This window comes from Myotis lucifugus, unplaced genomic scaffold (genome assembly GCF_000147115.1).
Source record: "Myotis lucifugus unplaced genomic scaffold, Myoluc2.0 scaffold_662, whole genome shotgun sequence".
In the NCBI taxonomy this organism is placed as follows: Eukaryota; Metazoa; Chordata; class Mammalia; order Chiroptera; family Vespertilionidae; genus Myotis; species Myotis lucifugus.
Genome location: NW_005871710.1, coordinates 18,055 through 36,602, shown reverse-complemented (window position 1 = coordinate 36,602; position 18,548 = coordinate 18,055). Strand labels below are relative to the sequence as shown.

Sequence of the window (18,548 nt, the reverse complement as noted above, 5' to 3'; positions counted from 1 at the left end):
GGGTGGGAATGTCTCCCGGCTGCCCTTTCCCCACGGCTGCCTACGGTCACATTCCGGACAGGCCTTTATAAGAAAGACAGCGACGATTAAAAGGCAGCGGAGGGCCCCGTCACTGAGACCCAGACCTCATGTCAGCGGGGCAGTTTTTCATGGAAATTATTTCTAAAACCAAATGCGACTACAAAGCGGTTTTTGCTTTCTTTTGCAGACTTCCTTTCTCCTCTTCTCCATTTTCACTGAAGAGAGAGGGGAGGAGAAATGGTGAAAATGCCACCGAGAAGAATTTCGGTTGGGCTCGGATGGTGGAGGGGGCAGGGAACCCAGCACCCTGCAGAAGTAGAGGTTTACAGGTGTCGATCACTGGGAACCTGCTCAGGTTGTAAATCGGGGCTGCTGAGCACCGTGCTTTCCTTACTTCCTCTTGGTAAACCTCTAAGAATGACAAGCTTGCCCTCAGCATCAGAAAGGACCTGTGTCCTGCCTGCAGTCCCTCGGCGCCTGTCCCCAAAGCGGAGCTCACATCCTGCCTGCAGGACGCATCTGAGGGAGAATATGAAAACAGACCCCAGCGACGGCTGAGGTCTCTGTCCCTTCTCTCCTCCACGTCTGCTCACAGCCTCTGTGAAAGGCACCTCACCTCCCTCGCTCCTCCCATCCCCTAAATACACTCAAGTAACAGAAAGAGGGAATCAGCCAAGTGGAAAATGATTAAGCAGGCAGGTTTATCTCTGGGCACAGGCTGCTGAAGTGGGGGGAAGTTTCATTCCCCCCCGGGGAGCGGGAGTGAATTGAGGATCTGCCTCGCCCGGGCTCTGCCTTCAAGGTGCCCGGGTCTCCCCCTGCGCTGCCTGAGCGACACACTGCGCATGTGCAGAAGAGCAGCCTAGGACCTGGGCTTGACTGGCCTCCTCCCGGGCTCTGTGGCTTTGAGGCTACGGCAATGGGATGCGGTGTCCCGGGGTGACCCAAGGGGCAGCCACTGGAGTGAGGAAAGCGAGGCACTCTCCACCAGTGCAAAACTTAAGGAGGCCCCAAAGAGTAATCAAGATCAATTATAACTTAATGTGATATCTTAAATATCAAAATTCTTGCAAAAATCCATGATGAACAAACTATGAACATTTTAAATAAAGACAGAGTCAACAGGGCTTTGGGGGAGATCGTAAAATTCTGTGCATTAAGGTAAAATGACAATGTACAGGTTCGAAAAGATACCCAGGTGTCCAAATGGCACCAACGGTGGGTTTCTGGAGGTCCCGGCTCAGTACCCGGTCTGCAGCCTCTGGGACCTGGAGTACCAAGGGCTGGGAGACACCTGCTGCTCCTGCCCTTCCCAGCAGCCCGTGTCTGAGTGTTAAAGAAAGCCAGGCACCCGGGGTTTTCCTGAACATAAAGCTGAACGAGGCCCTGGCAGGGAGACTCTGTTTAGACTCTCTCTGACTCACTTTCCTGTTTATTTCCCATCCAGGCCCAACTGAATTACCCCACAAGGCCAGGTGCGGCTGGGAGGACATTCCCAAACAGGCCACCAAGAGGGGACCAGGGCAGTGCCCACTCCACTGGCCAGTTCATTTTCTGGAACCACAGTTCCCCTTGCTTGGGCAAACTTCTCATTCCTCTCTTCTCACCGCGTTCCTTTGTGTCTATCCAGGAGCTGTAAACATCGCAGGCCTAAAGCCCCTCCTAGAGCTGGAGGAACAAACATCTCGGATGCATTTTTAATCAGCTGTGACTCTGCCCCAGCAGGAACTTTACAGCCAGGTGGGCTCAGAGTAAATCTCGGCATTTTGCAGAAGGGCAGGAGGAAACACCAGCCGCCCGCAGCGAGGCTGCCCGAGGCTGCCCTGGCTCCTGCAGCCCCTCCGCGTCCTGAAGCCAGTATCTACCCACCTGCGCTGCCAATGCGCTTGGCTGCGAGACAAAGGGTCCATTATCCAACAGGCTCAATGTTCCCCAGGTACGGGGAAGGCACGGAGGCATTTATTCTTATCTTCATTTTATTTTGCAAAGCACAGGCTGTCTGTACCGAGAACTGAACCTCACTCATATCCTGCAGAGCACAAAGGAGAAATTCCGCTCCTCAGCTGGTTCCTGGTGCTCTTGCCTCCAGCTCAAAGGGTTTAAGAGAGCAGGATGCTCCATAATCCAGCTGGAAAGGCCCCGCCTGGTACCAGGGTGGAAGCCTGTGTCATCCTGACACTGCCCTGGCCCACTATGCTCCTTGGGCGTTATCTCACCCCTTCAGGTCCCTCGCTTTCATTTGTAAATGAGGTGGTAGGAAGCCTGGGCTACTGCTTCTGCCATTTAATCAACTATGTAACCCCCAAAATTAAAAAGCAGATTTTCTGTGTGTGTGTTTTTTTCTCTTATTTGTGAAACAAGGAACCTGGATTATAAGCTAAAATGAAGTATACAAATTTAATGTTAAAATTAATAATGCAAATAATAATAGGGGTTTTTTTGGTTTTGCTTTGTTTTGGTCTTTTTTGGACAGCTAGGACAATGTCTGAACCCAGTCTGCTCTCATCATCTGCAGGTGAGGAACAAATTCAGGGTACTTCCTCATGTCTTTCTTCTCTTTTCTTCTTCATGCAAAGCATTTGGTAGGTTTTACATAGAATTTAGCTGTCTCATGCTAAATTCTAGGGGCCAAACCCTGAACTTTTTCTAGTTAACCCAGTTCCTGTTCCCTCTTTCCCCTGATCCCCATCTGTCTGCAAACACAGGTACCGAGTGGAAAACTTGAAATGGCAAGTTAAGCGTATGAAACACCAGCACAACTGGCAAAGAGGTCTAAGTTCTCATACCTATACATTTTGTTAAAGGGCCAGAAAAAAAACACAGCAGAACAAGATAGGAAGTGAAATGTCCAATATGAAAAAGCGAACAATCAGTGGTAAGGCAGAAAGAGAGAATCCTCCTGTTTTTCTTACAAACTCATTGAAGGAAAAGCTTTGCCAAACATGTGCCAAGCCCCTCCATCCTTCCGTGTGGCAGTGGGATGAACAGCCGTGAGTTTACAGCTGTCACTAACAGTCATGGGCGTTTTGACCACATTGCACCTCTTTTTCCTGGAGCCATTCACACCCTCCTCTGGACTGCCAGACAGTCGCCTGGTGCTGGTGCAAACCCAGCTCCCAGGACTCAGATCTCAACTCTCCAGGCTTCTGAGACGGGGAAGGAGGTTCCTGAGAAACACCACTCATTCTGCAGTCTGTCCCCCACTCTTCCCTGTATCAGGGACACAGGCAAGGACTGCTAGCATGTTGGCTCGAGTGGCTAACCAGCCAGGTCTAAATGTGCCCATTCCCACAGACATCTTAGACTTCTGCTTCCCCAGCAGGCAAATCTTCACGCGCGGTGTTCAATCAGTGAAGTTTCTCAGGATTCGTGTTTTTACAAATCGAGATCAAATTAACGTTCCATTGCAGGAGTATGTGTTCAGAAGTATAAAAACAAGACACACGCAGTAATAAAGAGACATCAGAAACTGCTTTCTGAGGCTCACCCAGAGATCTTTCTTTCGTCTGGTTGGTCGATCTCACCACCGGAAGGCTCGCTCGAGTTCGGCTGCCTCTGGAGAAAGGACTTGGGGCTTCGCTCTCAGACATGGCTTCCAGAGAGTCACCAGAAGTCTCAGATAAATGCTCCACTGGGTCGCCCAAGCTGGGAGGCTGAGGACTGTGAGACAGTTTGGGGCTTCTTGTCTACAAAAGGCATTTGAAAGAAAGTGGGAGAATAAACCATTATTAGTTATATTAAAAATATGTTCAATGCTATCAAGGCCTTCAATCTACAAAAAACAACATAGCAAGAGGAAGAAGTCCATCAGAAAGACTGGATAGGACTAGAGACCCAGAGGGTCAAAGTCCCAGTTGTAAAAGTTACTGAGAAAAATATATTGCCCCTCAGGATCCCATTAAGATTTTTATCAGTGAACACCCACCTTACAAATTCCATTTTGGACAAGGAGTTGAGGACAAGCCACGTTATAGGAAAGAATGACAGCATATCAACTCCTTTTGCCAGTTGTTATCATAATACATGAATTGTGTGCATTTATACACTGCCACATGTCCTATAATAACATTTTGGTCAATGATGGACTGCATACATGACAGCGTAGTGTGTAGGAGACTACACTATCTAGGTTTGTGTAAGTGCACTCTATGATACTCACACAAGGACAAAATTGCCTAATGACACACTTCTCAGAACATATCCCTGTCATTAAGAGGGACATGACTGCATACGTAAATGGATGATGCATTTACCCCAGAGTACACTGAACACAAAAACCAGTCCTTATATCAAGACCATTTCCAAAATCAATAACCTACCATTGTGAGAGGGAGATTGATATCACAGTTGAATTTTTCTTTTGAGACACAAATCCTAGAAATAAGATTATGTCTGGTTTTGGTTATTACCTCACCAATCGGCAGAAGTATGTATAATAAAATACATACGAAATACATAATTGGTTTTCTTTCTTAGTTATCTATACTATCATGGCAGAAGTTGGATGTGTAAAATGCTTAAAGCTTTTAGTCAATAACATTCCTTGACTATTACTACTGGTTGAGCACTGTGGAAGATGCAGAAAAACAGAAATGTGGCCTGATGTCAGAGTTTTCAAAACTAATTGGTGAAATTAGTGAAGGACAACAGATAACTCAAGAGATTATATAATTAAGTGTAAACTGTGAACTGGGTGGAACATCCACTCATACTTTCAACAGACACCTATTGAGCACCCACCATGTTCCAGGAGCTATGCCAGGCCCGGGGACAGAATGATGCACAGAACAGACATGCCTCCACCCTCATGGTGCTCACAGACTAGTCAGGTGACAGGCATTAACACACATTAAAGGTGCAATGAGAGTGTATAATTCCAACTGCTAGTGGTGTTGGGGTGGGGAATGTATATGGGCAGAGGGTTGGAAAAGCATGTAAACTGTGATCTCAACAAAGAGGAAGTTGGGAGAATGGGGGAAACCACGGGGGAGGGATGAAAAGCAGAAAAGCCATTCCAGGTGAAGGGAATGGTATGTGCAAAATGCCTGAGGCAGAAAGAAGTGGCAGCGCTGGAAGCTTGGTGTGGCTGAAGTCCGGCGGAGACCAGAACACACACAGCCTGGAATGTGGGTGAGAATTCTCAATTGGACTCTAAGGTACCAGAACATCATGTAGGTAGTTTAGGCAGGGAAAGGGGGCAGGGAGCCAGGATAGATACTCTTTTTAGAAGATCACTCTGCTGTTGTGTAGAGGCTGCAGATTATACATGTAGAAAATCAGAGGAAGGAGGCAGTGAAATGGGATTAGGCTGAATAAATGTGTTACCTCGGCTTTCCCTCCCACCGCCTGCCCCTGACTTGCATTACATGACTCCAGGCACTTTCCAGGAGGCAAACCGATCTGTGTTAATCAAGAACATGAGCTTTCACTTCAGCAGATGCCAAAGGTACTGATGTGCTGGTGCTGGGATCTAGGCATTATATATATTCGGTCAGGGTCCCTGTAGGCATTTTTTTGTTTGTTTCTTTGCATTCCTTCAAGTTTTCCTGAGGATGTCAATGCATTTTGAAGTGAGGCACCGAGGCACTTAACTCTCAAGGCAGGACCAGCTTGTGGATGTACAGGCTGAGCGATCACACAGGGCCCCGTCCTTGAAAGGGTTTTGTGATTGGTTTGATGCTCTACTTTGGCTGTCCTGAAGCTCATAAATGTCAACAAGGCACTGACAATTACTTAGCTGGAGCTGCCTCAAAGCTCCGGCGACAGAGCTCTCTCAGGGATGCCCAGATGTGCCAATACTCAGGAGAACCCTTTGAGGGTCGATGATCCCATCTCTCTTCCTAAAAGTACAAGGACACCCCTCTTGGCAGGAGTGCTATTGCGTTATGTAGATGCCTGCATCTGGCCGCACCTCTCAGGACCTTTCCGTGGGGGAAACAGGAGTGAGGTCAGCACACAACACCCGCACCCCTTAAATGCGGGACGTGGCCAACCTGGATGTTCCATAGAAAACTCTCAGCTCAGATGCCATGCCAAGAAGAGGGCCAGAAAGGACACCTATTAACAGTCAAATGGTGTCTTTGGGTTAATTTTTTTGTGCAAGCCTCCGAGGTGGTTTATTGCCAGATTTATTTTTTATAAAGTTTGCTTCTGCTCTGGAGAGTAAGATCTGGCTGTGGCACTAGTATCATTTGATAGGAAAAGCCAACCATACATCACTGTGCAGCTCACCAAAATGTGCATAAATTCATATGGTCTTCCATGAAGTATGCTGGGCAATGAACCTGGTTACTATGCTCAGCAGAATATCAAGCTCAGATGTCCTCATCCCTGACTTAAAAAAAAAAGATATTCAGTTTAGCAAAATAGCTAAGGAATAATATGACTTGATGCAGCGTGGCTTCATGTACAACCTCTGCATTTGGTCACCCTCGCAGCCTATGGGAGACATTCACGAGTTGTCATTTTCCATGGCAAGAGGCAATAATCCTTGAAGAACATCAGAATTAAATTTCATTTCTTGTTCAGGGTCCTCATGGTGGTAGTATGTATAAAAATAAAGATGTAAGGGCTAAATCGTTATTTTTAACTTCCTGTACACAGCCACTCGGTTCCAAATATAAACTCCTTCTCTCGTTCTATGTCATTCACTTTCTCACTGCGAACTATCTTGCATATTAGCAATCTCCTCACACAGTACCTCCCCTCTGAAGCCAGCTCACTGTGGAGACATCACTTAGTGCAGAGAAAGGAAAACGGAAATTGCTGACATCAGTGTCAAATACCCTGTGATTTTTGAAAAGTCAGAAAGCATTTGGAACAGGGACGCACTACTCAGCACAGGGTGAGGCTTCAAGGGTTAGAAGTGTTGCACATGGCTCTTGAGCTCATAATGCATTTAAGGGATAGTTTGGGGCCAAGGACAATATACACGTAACAGCTGGACAAGAAGAACTAAGAGGTGTGCCACTGTAAGGGCAGAAGGGGTTTGGGGGAAAAACTGCTGACATTAAAGGGTAGGTTGGGTGAGGAGGAAGACCATGGGGGAGGAAGTGCTAAGGGGTGCTCAGAGTGAGGTCGCCGGCTTGCCTTCTCACACCTTCACGCACTCAAGGGGCCCACAAGAGGAGAAGGTGGGGAGGCTAAGCTTTCCCCACCAGGCACTCTCTGAGGAATGGGAGCCGGTATCTTCCTCTGTCTCTCAACTAAGCTAACAGGTACACATCATCCAACAGCAGCTGAGTCCCAAGATGTCTTTTCCACAGGCAATCTTGTGGCGGGGTTATGCCTCCCACAGTCTTTCCAGTAATACTGAATACATAAAAAAAGTTCCACTTTTGTTGTTGACAGCCATTTTTTAAAGGGTTCCCGCCCCTAAACCATGCTCCCCTCTCTAAGGACTACTTCCCTGCCCACATGAACAAGCCCCTAAAGCCCAATGTTTCGTACATAGAGTAAACATATTGCAGCTTCCCCACACAATTCTGCTTTGCACCTGTTGCTCTAATGTACTTATTACTAGTAACCCCCTTTCACTCTCAGACATATGATGGTTTGAACAACAAAGTATATGCACACCACTCCCAGCCCCATCTCAGCTTCCAGGACCAAGTCATGGTCACCTGATCTTGCCTAAACTAATCATTTTCTCTCCCCTGGAATGCAGACCTGGGACAGAGAAGCTATTAGTCAGTGTCTATTAAAAACTTGAAGGGTGAGATCCTATGAAGCTGCGGCTGAAATGGGCAGGGAACATGAAACAGAAAAAGAAAAATATAAGGAAAGGATGAAGCAGATCTGTATAGGGAGATGGAAAGGAGACGCCCTTGGCCCCAGTTGAAAAGACTGAAAGATTTTTTAAAAAAAGGAGCTATCTGGGCCCCCCAGGAGTTGCAGTTCCTGACTCCAGTACACAGGGAGGCTCTTCCATTTGTTGTGCTTAAACTAGTTTTTAAAAAGAGCAATGTATGTTTTTTTAAATTTATTTTTATTGTATTACAAATGCCCCCCATTTCCTCCCCTGCACCTGGCTCCCTTCCCCCCCTCTCCCCTGCCCCCAGGCCTTCGCTGCAGTATTGTTTGTGTCCATGGGTTATGCATATATGCATACAAGTTCTTCAGTTAGCCTCTTCCTGCCCCCCCTCTTCCCTCTGAGATCTGTCAGTCTGTTCCATGCTTCCATGTCTCTGGATCTATTTTGTTCATCAGTTTATTTTGTTCATTAGATTCCACATATAAGTGAGATTGTGTGATATTTGTCTTTCTCTGATTGGCTTAGTTTGCTTAGCATAATGCTCTCCAGTTCCATCCATGCTGTCTTGAAGGGTAAGAGATCTTCTTTTTTTTTTTCTACAGCTGCATAGTATTCCACAGTGTAAATGTACCACAGCTTTTTTATCCACTCATCTACTGATGGGCACTTGGTCTATTTCCAGATCTTAGCTATTTTAAATAATACTGCTGTGAACATAGGGGTGAGTATATTCTTTCTGATTGGTGTTTTGGGATTCTTAGGATATATTCTCAGAAATGGAATTGCTGGGTCAAATGGCAATTCCCTTTGTAAGTTTTTGAGGAAACTTCATACTGTTTTCAATAGTAGCTGCACCAGTCTGCATTTCCACCAGCAATGTACTAGGGTTCCCTTTTCTCCACATCTTCTCCAGCATTTGTTGTTTGTTGATTTATTGGTGATAGCCATTCTGACAGGTGTGAAATGATACCTTATTGTTATTTTATTTGGCATCTCTCAAATGATTAGTGTCTTTGAACATTTTTTCATGTCTCTTGACCTTCTGTATGTCCACTCTGGAGAAGTGTCTATTTAGGTCCTTTACCAATTTTTTAATTGGGTTGTTTGTCTTCCTTTTGTTGAGTTATGAGTTCTTTATATATTTTGGAAATTAACCCCTTATCAGATGTTCTCCCATGCAGTGGTTCCCTTTTTATTATGATGGTGGTTTCTTTTGCTGTGCGAAAGCTTTTTACTTTGATATAACCCCATTTGTTTATTTTTTCTTTTGCTTCTCTTGCCATAGGAGATATATTGGCAAAAATTCTGCTACGTGAGATGTCTGAGATTTTACTGCTTATGTTTTCTTATAGGATTTTTATGGTTTCACGACTTATATTTTAGTCTTTTATCCATTTTGAGTTTATTCTTGTGTATAGTGTAAGTTGGTGATCTAGTTTCATTTTTTTTTGGCATGTACCTGTCCAATTTCCCCCACATCATTTATTGAAGAGACTGTCTTTACTCCACTGTATGCGCTTGCCTCCTTAAGATGACTCTGTGCCTTGCAAAGAAGCCATCACTAACAGAGACGAATTCTAGCAGCTCACTTGCCCAGGCTGCTATGATGCTCATACATCTATAATATTAGTAGTAACCATGAAGAAAGTGAAACTGGAGCAATAATGCTCATTATTTTGTATTTCAATGATTAAACTTTCTTTAAAAGTATATGGGGGAGCGTATAATATAGGGTTACCACGATTTTTATTTTGTGGAGCCAGGGACATCCAAAAATGCTCTTTCTATGGAAAGTATCACTCTGCATGGTATCCTTATTATTATAAGAAAAGAAAAACATTTTTACTCCAAAAAAGGAAGAATATGATGTTCATATAACCTCAGATTTGGCCTAAGTAGAAAGTCCTTCTGTTGGGAGTTACTGTTCCCACCGTGGCTCAGGTGCAGCCTTTGCTCGGTCACGCGTCGTCTACAGCGCGGCCCAGGGAGCTTCCACCCTGAGCTGCTGAGTGAAGGGATGCCCCTGCGTGGAGAGAAGCGTGAAGCCGAAATGCTCTCCAAGTCACCTGAGCAGGACGTTAGGGTCCATAAGGCCGGGGTTTCCTCTGTGCTTCCTGGGGACCCATGGCACCAAGCAATCTTCTGTTTCCATCACAATCTTCTAGAATTTTCCCCAAACCATCAGGCAACCCTAAACCTACAAACCCAACTGGGAAGCAATGGGAGTCATGCATAAAAGTGTGGTCTGTGTTACCAGGCTACCGGAACCCCACTTGTCCCTTCTCCTCTTGTCTTCTACAAGGATGGCTTTCTGTTACCAGGAGACACTGGGGTAACAGGCGTCATGCAGACCTCCTCTCTATTCATCCGCAGCCTGCACAGACTCTCTGGGAATCTTATCTGCTTAATGAAGGGTTGACGGAAGGGAGAAAGGAACTGACAAATAGAGTACCTGCTGCACTGTGCTGGGTGACTGACAAGTGGTAATCCCATTTAACCCTCATTGCAACTTCATTGAGAAAACAAGAGTTTAAGCCTGACATTCTAGCAAGTGTGGGAACTGGGATCAAATCTGTAGAATTCCAGAGCTGACATTTAACCAGGAGCCTAAAGATGCTGGCTCTAGTTCTGTTTCTATAAAAACTGAGCAACATATAACCTCACTGTTCTCATCTGTAAGACAAAATTGAATTCGTTGGAAGTTAGTCCTTTCAGGACTAAAATTTCCTATCTCCAAGATGTATACCATACAAAGAAGAAATCATGTCACCCAGAAAACTTTTGTTTACTGAGATTTTCTTCCACTTGTTTACCCTATAGCTCTTGCTCTATAGAAATATGCAGCAAGTGGCACACTGGTGTGGCTCAGTGGGTTGAGTGTCATCACATGGACCAAGAGGTCCCGGGTCCAATTTCTGGTCAGGGCACGATCCCCTGTAGGGGGTGTGCAGGAGGCAGTCAAAACATCTCATTGATATTTCTATCTCTCCCTCTCCCTTCCTCTCTATCAAAAAATCAATATTATTATTTTAAAAAGAAATATGGATCTAGTTTCCGAAATTGTTTCAAGTGTCTGCAACAGAGTTGCACAACATTGCTTTTTAAAGGACTGCCATCCTTGCATTTTTTATCATCATGAACAAATATTTGCTGGATTGCTCACCATGAGCATTATGCTATGCTAGATCAAATTTATTCTTATTCTTTGCAGTGTTGAAGGAAGAGCTAGAAGCATTGATTGTGTGTTTTTTTCATTTCCATTTTCCAGACCTTTCAAACTCTAAATTGAAATACTGAGGTCCAGAAAATGAAACCTGCAAACATAGCTTTACGTAATGTGTTAACTGTGGGGAACAGTGGGGTGTCTGGTGAGCCCACTCGCTTCAGATTATATTTAGAGAGGAAAACTCAACACCGCCTTACTGAAGTTTCACTTTATCCTAATTAATGCCCAATTTGCCACAGAGTATTAGGAAATATAATGAAGCGTCCCCCATGGAAATGTATTCGGGATGACTCATTATCCCAGCACTCATTAACTCACACGGTTAATTTAATCACTCTTTCGCCCCATTGCTTGCACTTGCGAAGCTTTCAGCTCAATCCCAGTCAACATTCGGAGTTGAACTGAGAGAACTTTCCAGCTATACGGCACTCTTACGAAAGGATTCAAAGAGCAGAATACTAGAAGTTAACCAACAATGGGTCATCCCAGACTTCAGGCTTCTCCACCATTCCTGCTCCACAACCCTCTAGCCTCGGGAGAATGAACAGATTATCAGGATGGAAGGTTTAAGCTTCTAACTTTGCATACAGAGTCTTTTCTAGAGACACAGAGCAGGCACTTTCTTCCCTTCTGTGCCGTTCCTTGTTTTCAAAGTCTAAGGCCTCTTCTGGGTTTGGGAAGAAAGACAAAGAGCTCTTAGAAGCCATCCCAGGCTTCCAACCCGCCTCCTGTCCCCGCCACCTTACAGAAGCCCGGCCCAGGGAGCTGGGTCAGCAGAGAGCCTCTCCCTTCAGGCCGGCCACCTGCCGTGCTCAGGGGGGTGGGAGCCAGGTGAGCTTCTGGAGCAGCGGGCCCGGGCCCCAGTCTTCGTGTGGTTCTTTGGGTACTTCCCACACTTCTATGGCTGGTGGCCAGAAAAACCCAACCCAAGCCAGTGTCTCCTCAGTGCCAATCAGGCTGATGGCCCATCTGGAGAATAGACTGATGACACCCGCAGCTCTAGAATATGGCAGGTGGGTGTGGGAGCAAGACCACTGTAAGGGAGAGCTGTACTTAGTCGCAGCACAATTATGAAACTCTGGGGTGGGCCTGGCACTAGAGACTTAGAGGAGAAGAAATCAGCTTTTGTTTTTAGTAGAAAACTTGGTGCAAGCACTAAAGCGTCCTGCTATTGGTAAACACACAGCTGAGTGTTTAAGGGTATACCTGGGCACTTCACGCAAGCAGTCTGTGGGCACCTGCCAGGCTGACTGGTAACCGAGCACTTCTGGGCCTAACACTGTGAGGACGTAACTACACCAACCCCCACCTTAAAGCCAACATTCAACTGTGTGTATCTGAGATTCTCACACATCTCTCCTGTCATGAATTTAGCTCTGAAAATTCGTTATTTCCCTTCCCTCGCTTGGATAAATGGGAAGCGTTTTCTTCAAGATTTATTCTGATAAATTATCCTTGATAAACTCAGCTTAAACCCTGTTTCTACAAGGGTAATGTTTCACCTCTTTCCTCCCTCCTCTCCACTAAAAGAGTGCCCAGGCATTTTTCACGATTTTCACCTGTGAAAACACAAAGATGTTTGGTCTGGAGTAAAATCAGACGATTCAGCAGTTGAGCAAAGTACGACTGTGCCTTTTGTTTCCACGTTTCCTTCACGGGGCCTGTTGCTTCATTATCAGGTCAGAACTCTGGGAAGGCGGTGATGCCAAGCGGTCACTGCCCATTGCCTTCTGTCTGGAGCCGGCCACAGGCATTCATGCGGCGGGGCAGGCACTGCACGGAGCCCAGCGAGCCAAGCGGGCCGCCCTGCCAACCCACGCTGCCATGCAAAGCCCCCTCCTACACATGCCAAGGAACAGATGACAAGGACACCTGTGCAGGAAAGGAGACTTGCTCGTTATTTAACGTAGGGCCATACAGCACAGCTACTCTTTCGAGTTGTGTCAGATTAATCTTTTGAGATATTCTTAATTTTATCTTGTCCTTGTAATTGTCAGCATCAAACAAACAAACAAAAAGTATGGAACATCTACGCTTCTCCCCAAGACCCTGGGAAAACTGCCAAGTCCTTGTGCTCCAAGGTGTTCCCAGGGAAAGGGCTGTTCACGGGGTCTCCCTGCCACAGAGGCCACCCCGAGGTCCCTCTGCGCAGGCTCGGCTTAGAAAGTAAAGGCTTTTGGAAAATGAACCTGGAGCGGCCCTCCAGAATCAGAGGCTCAGAGGCCTTACCTAGTTTTATTTAGTGCTCCCGGAGATTTCTTTCTGACCCAATGTGATGCAAATACAAGTTTCAATAATTGCTGAAGACAAGCGAGTTTAATTAGAATTGTAAAAGTTAAGAAAAGCCATACTTCCTGTACTGGAGTGGCACGGAAAAATCTGCACACGTTACATCTTTAACAGAATAGATAAATGTAGAAACAATTTAGAAGGCTGGTTAACAAATTACAATGTGGGCAGACATACTATGGGATACTATGCAGTCACAATCAAGGTGTTTGTTAAGGATTTAAAAAAAAAATAACAAGAAATGGAAACAATACCAAATATTAGCATTGGTTTTCTTTATATGGCAGTGTTCTGAGTAATATACATTTTTCCTTATTTCTCCAAAATGAGAATGGATTGCTTTGGTAATTCAGAGAATTGCTGAGGAGGCAGGATAAGTTAACAGCGTGGATTAGGGGAGCACTGAGAAACCAGAGCGATTCCTGTCTGTGGTGACCTGAAGGGACTCCTGCTGTCCCTGTCTTCTGTGCATGCTCAGGACTAGGGCCCAGGTGAAAGGAAGCCTCCTTATACTAGTAGATGGCCCCTGACATGAGGACACAAACGTATGGGGAAACCCCGGGCACAGAGACACAGTTTCACTTCCACGCCCTACACAATGTGGCAGGAATCTAGAATGGTATGGACTTCCAACTTCAAAAAAGGTACAGTTAGGAGAGAAGACCCAAAAGCTGTCAAATAAATTCTGGACATGCAGATAACATCAACCTTTTAAAAGGACAAACTCTCACCTCTGTAGTTCTGACACCACGGAGGTAAGGTAAGGCGCTTAAAATTTGACTCCAGGAAAACGTTTCAACAATTTTCTATAATTCCTTGAATATTTTCAAATTTTCAACCCCTTCACAGTGTGTAGATGGTATGATTCTCCTTTGTTTTTCTTTACGAGGCTTGGCTGTGCCTGGAGGGGCAACAAAAGCCAGTTGCCCTGCAGATGGGGCCTGGGCTCCTCACCACACCAGGTCCGTGGGGGTCGGGGTGGGGGGCAGGGGTTGTAGCCTTTTCCATTTCTGGGATTAGATGTCAACTGCTACCTGCCCACCTGGTGTCCTACCTGTAACATGACACAGACTTGCTTCTGAAATAGCACCAGGAATTGGGCTGCTCTCTGACTTTCCCCTAAAGCCATCATAAGATAAGGCTATTTAAAGAAGATAAAGAAGGCCTAGCTCACCATCATCTCCATTTAGCATCCTTCCATCAAGTTAGAAAGTTACACCCTGAGCAATTCCAAATATGAATCTCATTCCCACCCCCCCACCACCCCCGCCCCAGCCCTTTTAGGCACGCCTTCCTGCAATTATTATTTAGTGTTGTGTTTTCCTCTTGAACACAACAAAATAAAAGACCTGATGAAGAATACTGCTATTTTCTTGCTGACCTATTATGTCCATACATCAATGTACCTTTCACGAAGGCATGAGCAAACCACGTGTCTTTCAGAATTTGAAACAGGAAAATAAGTTTGCCTCATGAAGGAGTAATAAGTGTTACTTTGACCTACAATGAGAAGGGCAGAAAATATCAGGTACATTGGAAAGGTGGAAGCTAAATTTAATGCTCAAGCCAATCACAAATTTGTCTCCTCGGCCTCTTGAGTTTTAGTTTATCCTCCTTCAGGTAGAGTCTCCCTATGGCCAGCTGCCCTGACTCAACCAGTCCCTCTGTTTATTTTTGAAACAAGAAGGTGTGCATGATAAACAAAGGAGCGGTTCCGCAGGCTTTGGCTCCCACAGTGCTCACTGGGAGAGGCTGAGCAAAGCAGCAGATGCCTCTGCCATCCAGAGAGCCAGGAATGCACTTAAAAGGCTTCAGGATAAAAGCTGGCCATGTGAGGATTGCTGTTATTACAGCGATGAAAGGAAAGTGACCTGCTTGCAGGCTTTGAAATTTCAAGTCAAATACAACCAACAGAACACACAGTGCAAAATATGCACCTTAGAAGGCCTCTGACAAAAGCCATTATTAAGCTCATCCCTGCAGCCCGGGCTTTAGTTCTTTATGGAGAGGATGTGGGGCCCCGGGCCCAGGGGTGGTGCCCCTAGAGCTTAACTGCCTTGTTGTGAAACCAAAGAGGTTTTCCCTAATGGCAAAAGCGACCTCCCTCAGCCTGTCACGGGAGAGCTGCAAATGTCCTCACTACCCTCACAATGAAGAAGGCCACATGGAGCTGGTCAGAGGGGACACTTGGTGCCCAAGGCGACCAAGCCGAGGCCACCAAGTGCCTGAGGCCAGACCCTCTCCAGACGTCTTGGGAGTAGAGTTTGCTGTCACTTTCCAACTCACATTTCCAAACACCGCCCCCACCACCAGCTGCCTTCCCCATTTTACCGGACTGATTTTACAATGAAAAATCACCTTGTGAAAATTCTGACTAGCTTGGTCTTTTTCCCTCTGGTCCTGCTAGAAGAAAGAATACCAGGGTTTGGAGAGATGGAAAGAAGACAGGATTTAGAATAAGAAGATTTGACTCTTGCTCACAGTATTCTCACAAATGCATACTCCAATCCTGACATGCACTGGCCTTATTTTGAACTCTAGTTCTCACTTTTATAGAAGAATCATAATATTTACTTGAACAGTTGTGAGCAGTAACTGCAAATGCGCACAGGAATTTGTCAGCTATGAACTGACACTTAGCTCCCTGATGTAACAGCGCTCTCTGCAGGTGGTGCTGGGTGCTCTGCTCCCCACGTAATTCAAGGTGGTGGGTCCCATGGCCTGTGGGGTCCTATGCGAGAGGGGAGGATACCAACCAATCTCTCACTGAGTTCACCTTGCCTTTTTCTTGATCTTGTGAAGTCAGTAAATGGTTACTTCCATCTTCAAAATAGAAAATTTGACACGTGCAGACGCTCTAAGAGTTGCTTCCGTTTCCCCCTTAACTTTCATCCCACTCCTTCTCCAAGTATAAATCATGTTCAAGTACTAGGAACGACTTTACCATTTTTGTCTGCTTATCTTATGGAATCACAAGAGTGATCTGATAAATGTATATGTGAAAGTAAGTTAAAATACTCTCAATAAATACAAAATGAAAATGCTAGGTGTTAGCAAAGTAATAATACCTGGTGCTAATTGTAACTTGTATGTAAATGCTTAAAAAAAACACCTTGAAAAAATTCTCTAATACCTCATTACTTACTGCCAAATTTGCTGTCAAATTTATCATCAAAAAATAACAAGAGTCAGCATTTAGAATTTATTTGTTTTAAGCATAAGAAAACAATAATGAAGGGGACCCCAAACTGTATTTGTCACAATGAATGGAAAATCCCACATCATGATGTCAAATCTCTGTTCTGATAGCAGAAAGGAAGAATAAATAGCAGTGTGCTAGTTGTAGGAAATGGCTTCATTTCCTCCTCTGCATTGCTACCTAGTGCACAAGGTGTTTGCGAGGCCATCATAAAGATGCTTCTAGTTTGCGTGAGTTATGGAAATGTGGGAACAATTAAGAATCACGGAAAAAATAAAAGGTAACTGAACCATCAGAACTAAGATGGTGTGGGGTATGACGATGATGCTCTGTATTTCTTCTAGCCCAACTTTTACTTCTACTATGTCTCTTTGTTTGAGCGGGGGCTTTCTAATTTGAGCTTATTAACCCTATAAAAATTAAAGAGTCTGAGTATTAGGAAAAGGGAAGGAAAAAGTGTCAGTGTGCTCACTGAAGACTGACCACAAGTTGGACTGCTGGGACCTTCCTGAGCACCATGTGTTCAGGCCTCACAGTCCAGACCAAGCGGTTCTGCCCTGTGTATGCTCAGGAGACAATCAAGTAATAGCCCATGCTTGGGGGACAAAAAGGATGTGGGTGGCTATGTGCTAAGCCAGGTATCCAGGTACTGGAAACTCTCCCCGCTGCATTCCAGTTTTAACACTCTAAACTCACCTATGATGAAGCAGAGAACATTGAGGACATTGAGGAAATAAACGATATGTTGAAAAAATACGAGGCCAGAATGCCTAGAGTCAAATCCCAATTCTGTTACCTACCAGAGCTTTGTGGCCTTGGGCAAGGTACTTATCTGTGCCTCAGTTTCCTCCCTTGTAAAATGGGGACCATCGTATGCCTACCCCATGGAGTTGCTGTGAGAAGTTAATGCTTGTAAAGTACCTGGTACAGTGCCTGGCACGTAGTAAGTTCTATATAAATGTATCTCTTCTTGTCATTTTTATTATTAAAATGTATGTCAGTAACATGAACTGGACCCCAAATTGAATGTACCGGAGCTGAGCAAAGGAAGAGTCCTAGAGCTCTGAGACCTAGAATGATGCAGGTTTCTGCTTTACTCCCACGGCTGCGCTGCCTGGAGTAGCTGCTGAGGATGGGGTTTCCTGTTGGAGAGCCCGCTTTTCAGGTGATTGTGCCCCGATCTCTGACCTGCTGTTGCATTACTGCTGATTCACCGCTCAACTCGTGGAAAATAAACAAAATATTTCAAAGCAAGCATGCAATTAGTGTTCATTTCAATAATAACTCTCACAATTTTAAGATGCACATTTCAGAATGCTGCAAGCATTTGGCTTTGAGAGGTTTAAATGAGGACGCGGGGCAGACCAGGCAAAGTACAGGCTCTCCGTTTAGTGGCCGACATGGATTAGAATGCCACACGCAGTTGAGTGAAAAGGCAGGAGGTGAGATGCGACTCAATGCAGAGAAAAGAAAAGTACTAACTCGCTGAGATGATTCAATTTTCATCAAGTACCTTTGAATGTCAAGTTCTGCCTGGAGAGAGATCAGCATGCACTGCAAAGCCTGTGTATCAGAAGAAAAAGAAAAAAATAGAAAAGAGAAAGGGTGAAAACATGAAGAGAAAAAGAACAGGTTGACCAAAGGGACCATCTATTTGTTCCTGATGAAAATGTAGCACAGTTAACTCTTTCTCTCCCCTACAGAAAGAAAGAATGGTGACAGTTCCACCTTTAAGTTGTAAAGAGAAACAGTAAAAGGCTTGACTGGCAATGAGTTTTCCCTAAAATATCTGCCACAAGCCCATCTAAATTCACCTTGTCATTTCAGAACATGTCACATGATTGGCCTATTGTCCTGAGGTTGTCCCAAGGCTGCAGGGGAATTACCAAAGCCAGAGTGAAATACCAGGCCTAATGCGGGCCGGTGGTGAGCCCCAGCCAGCCAGCCTGATTGGCACAGGCCACTGGGCCACTGGCTACTGGGCTGGTTCTCCAAAGACGGGCCTGTGGGTGCAGCGCTCTGTGCTGTGGTTGGCCACGCAGGATGACAACTTGCTCACC

General features: G+C 45.3%; 1 protein-coding gene across 1 annotated transcript in view; it reads right to left on the bottom strand.

Annotated features, from left to right (window-relative positions):
• LOC102429774 (sickle tail protein homolog) overlaps positions 1-14,475 on the bottom strand; it is a 144,076-nt gene extending 129,601 nt beyond the window's left edge. The window contains exons 1-3 of the mRNA XM_014447489.2: positions 14,464-14,475; positions 14,021-14,095; positions 3,509-3,707 (exon numbers count right to left, since the gene is read on the bottom strand). Of these exons, the coding sequence (XP_014302975.2) occupies positions 3,509-3,707; positions 14,021-14,095; positions 14,464-14,475 (286 nt within the window). The remainder of the gene's footprint in view (positions 1-3,508; positions 3,708-14,020; positions 14,096-14,463) is intronic.
• Positions 14,476-18,548: the final 4,073 nt, after the last annotated feature.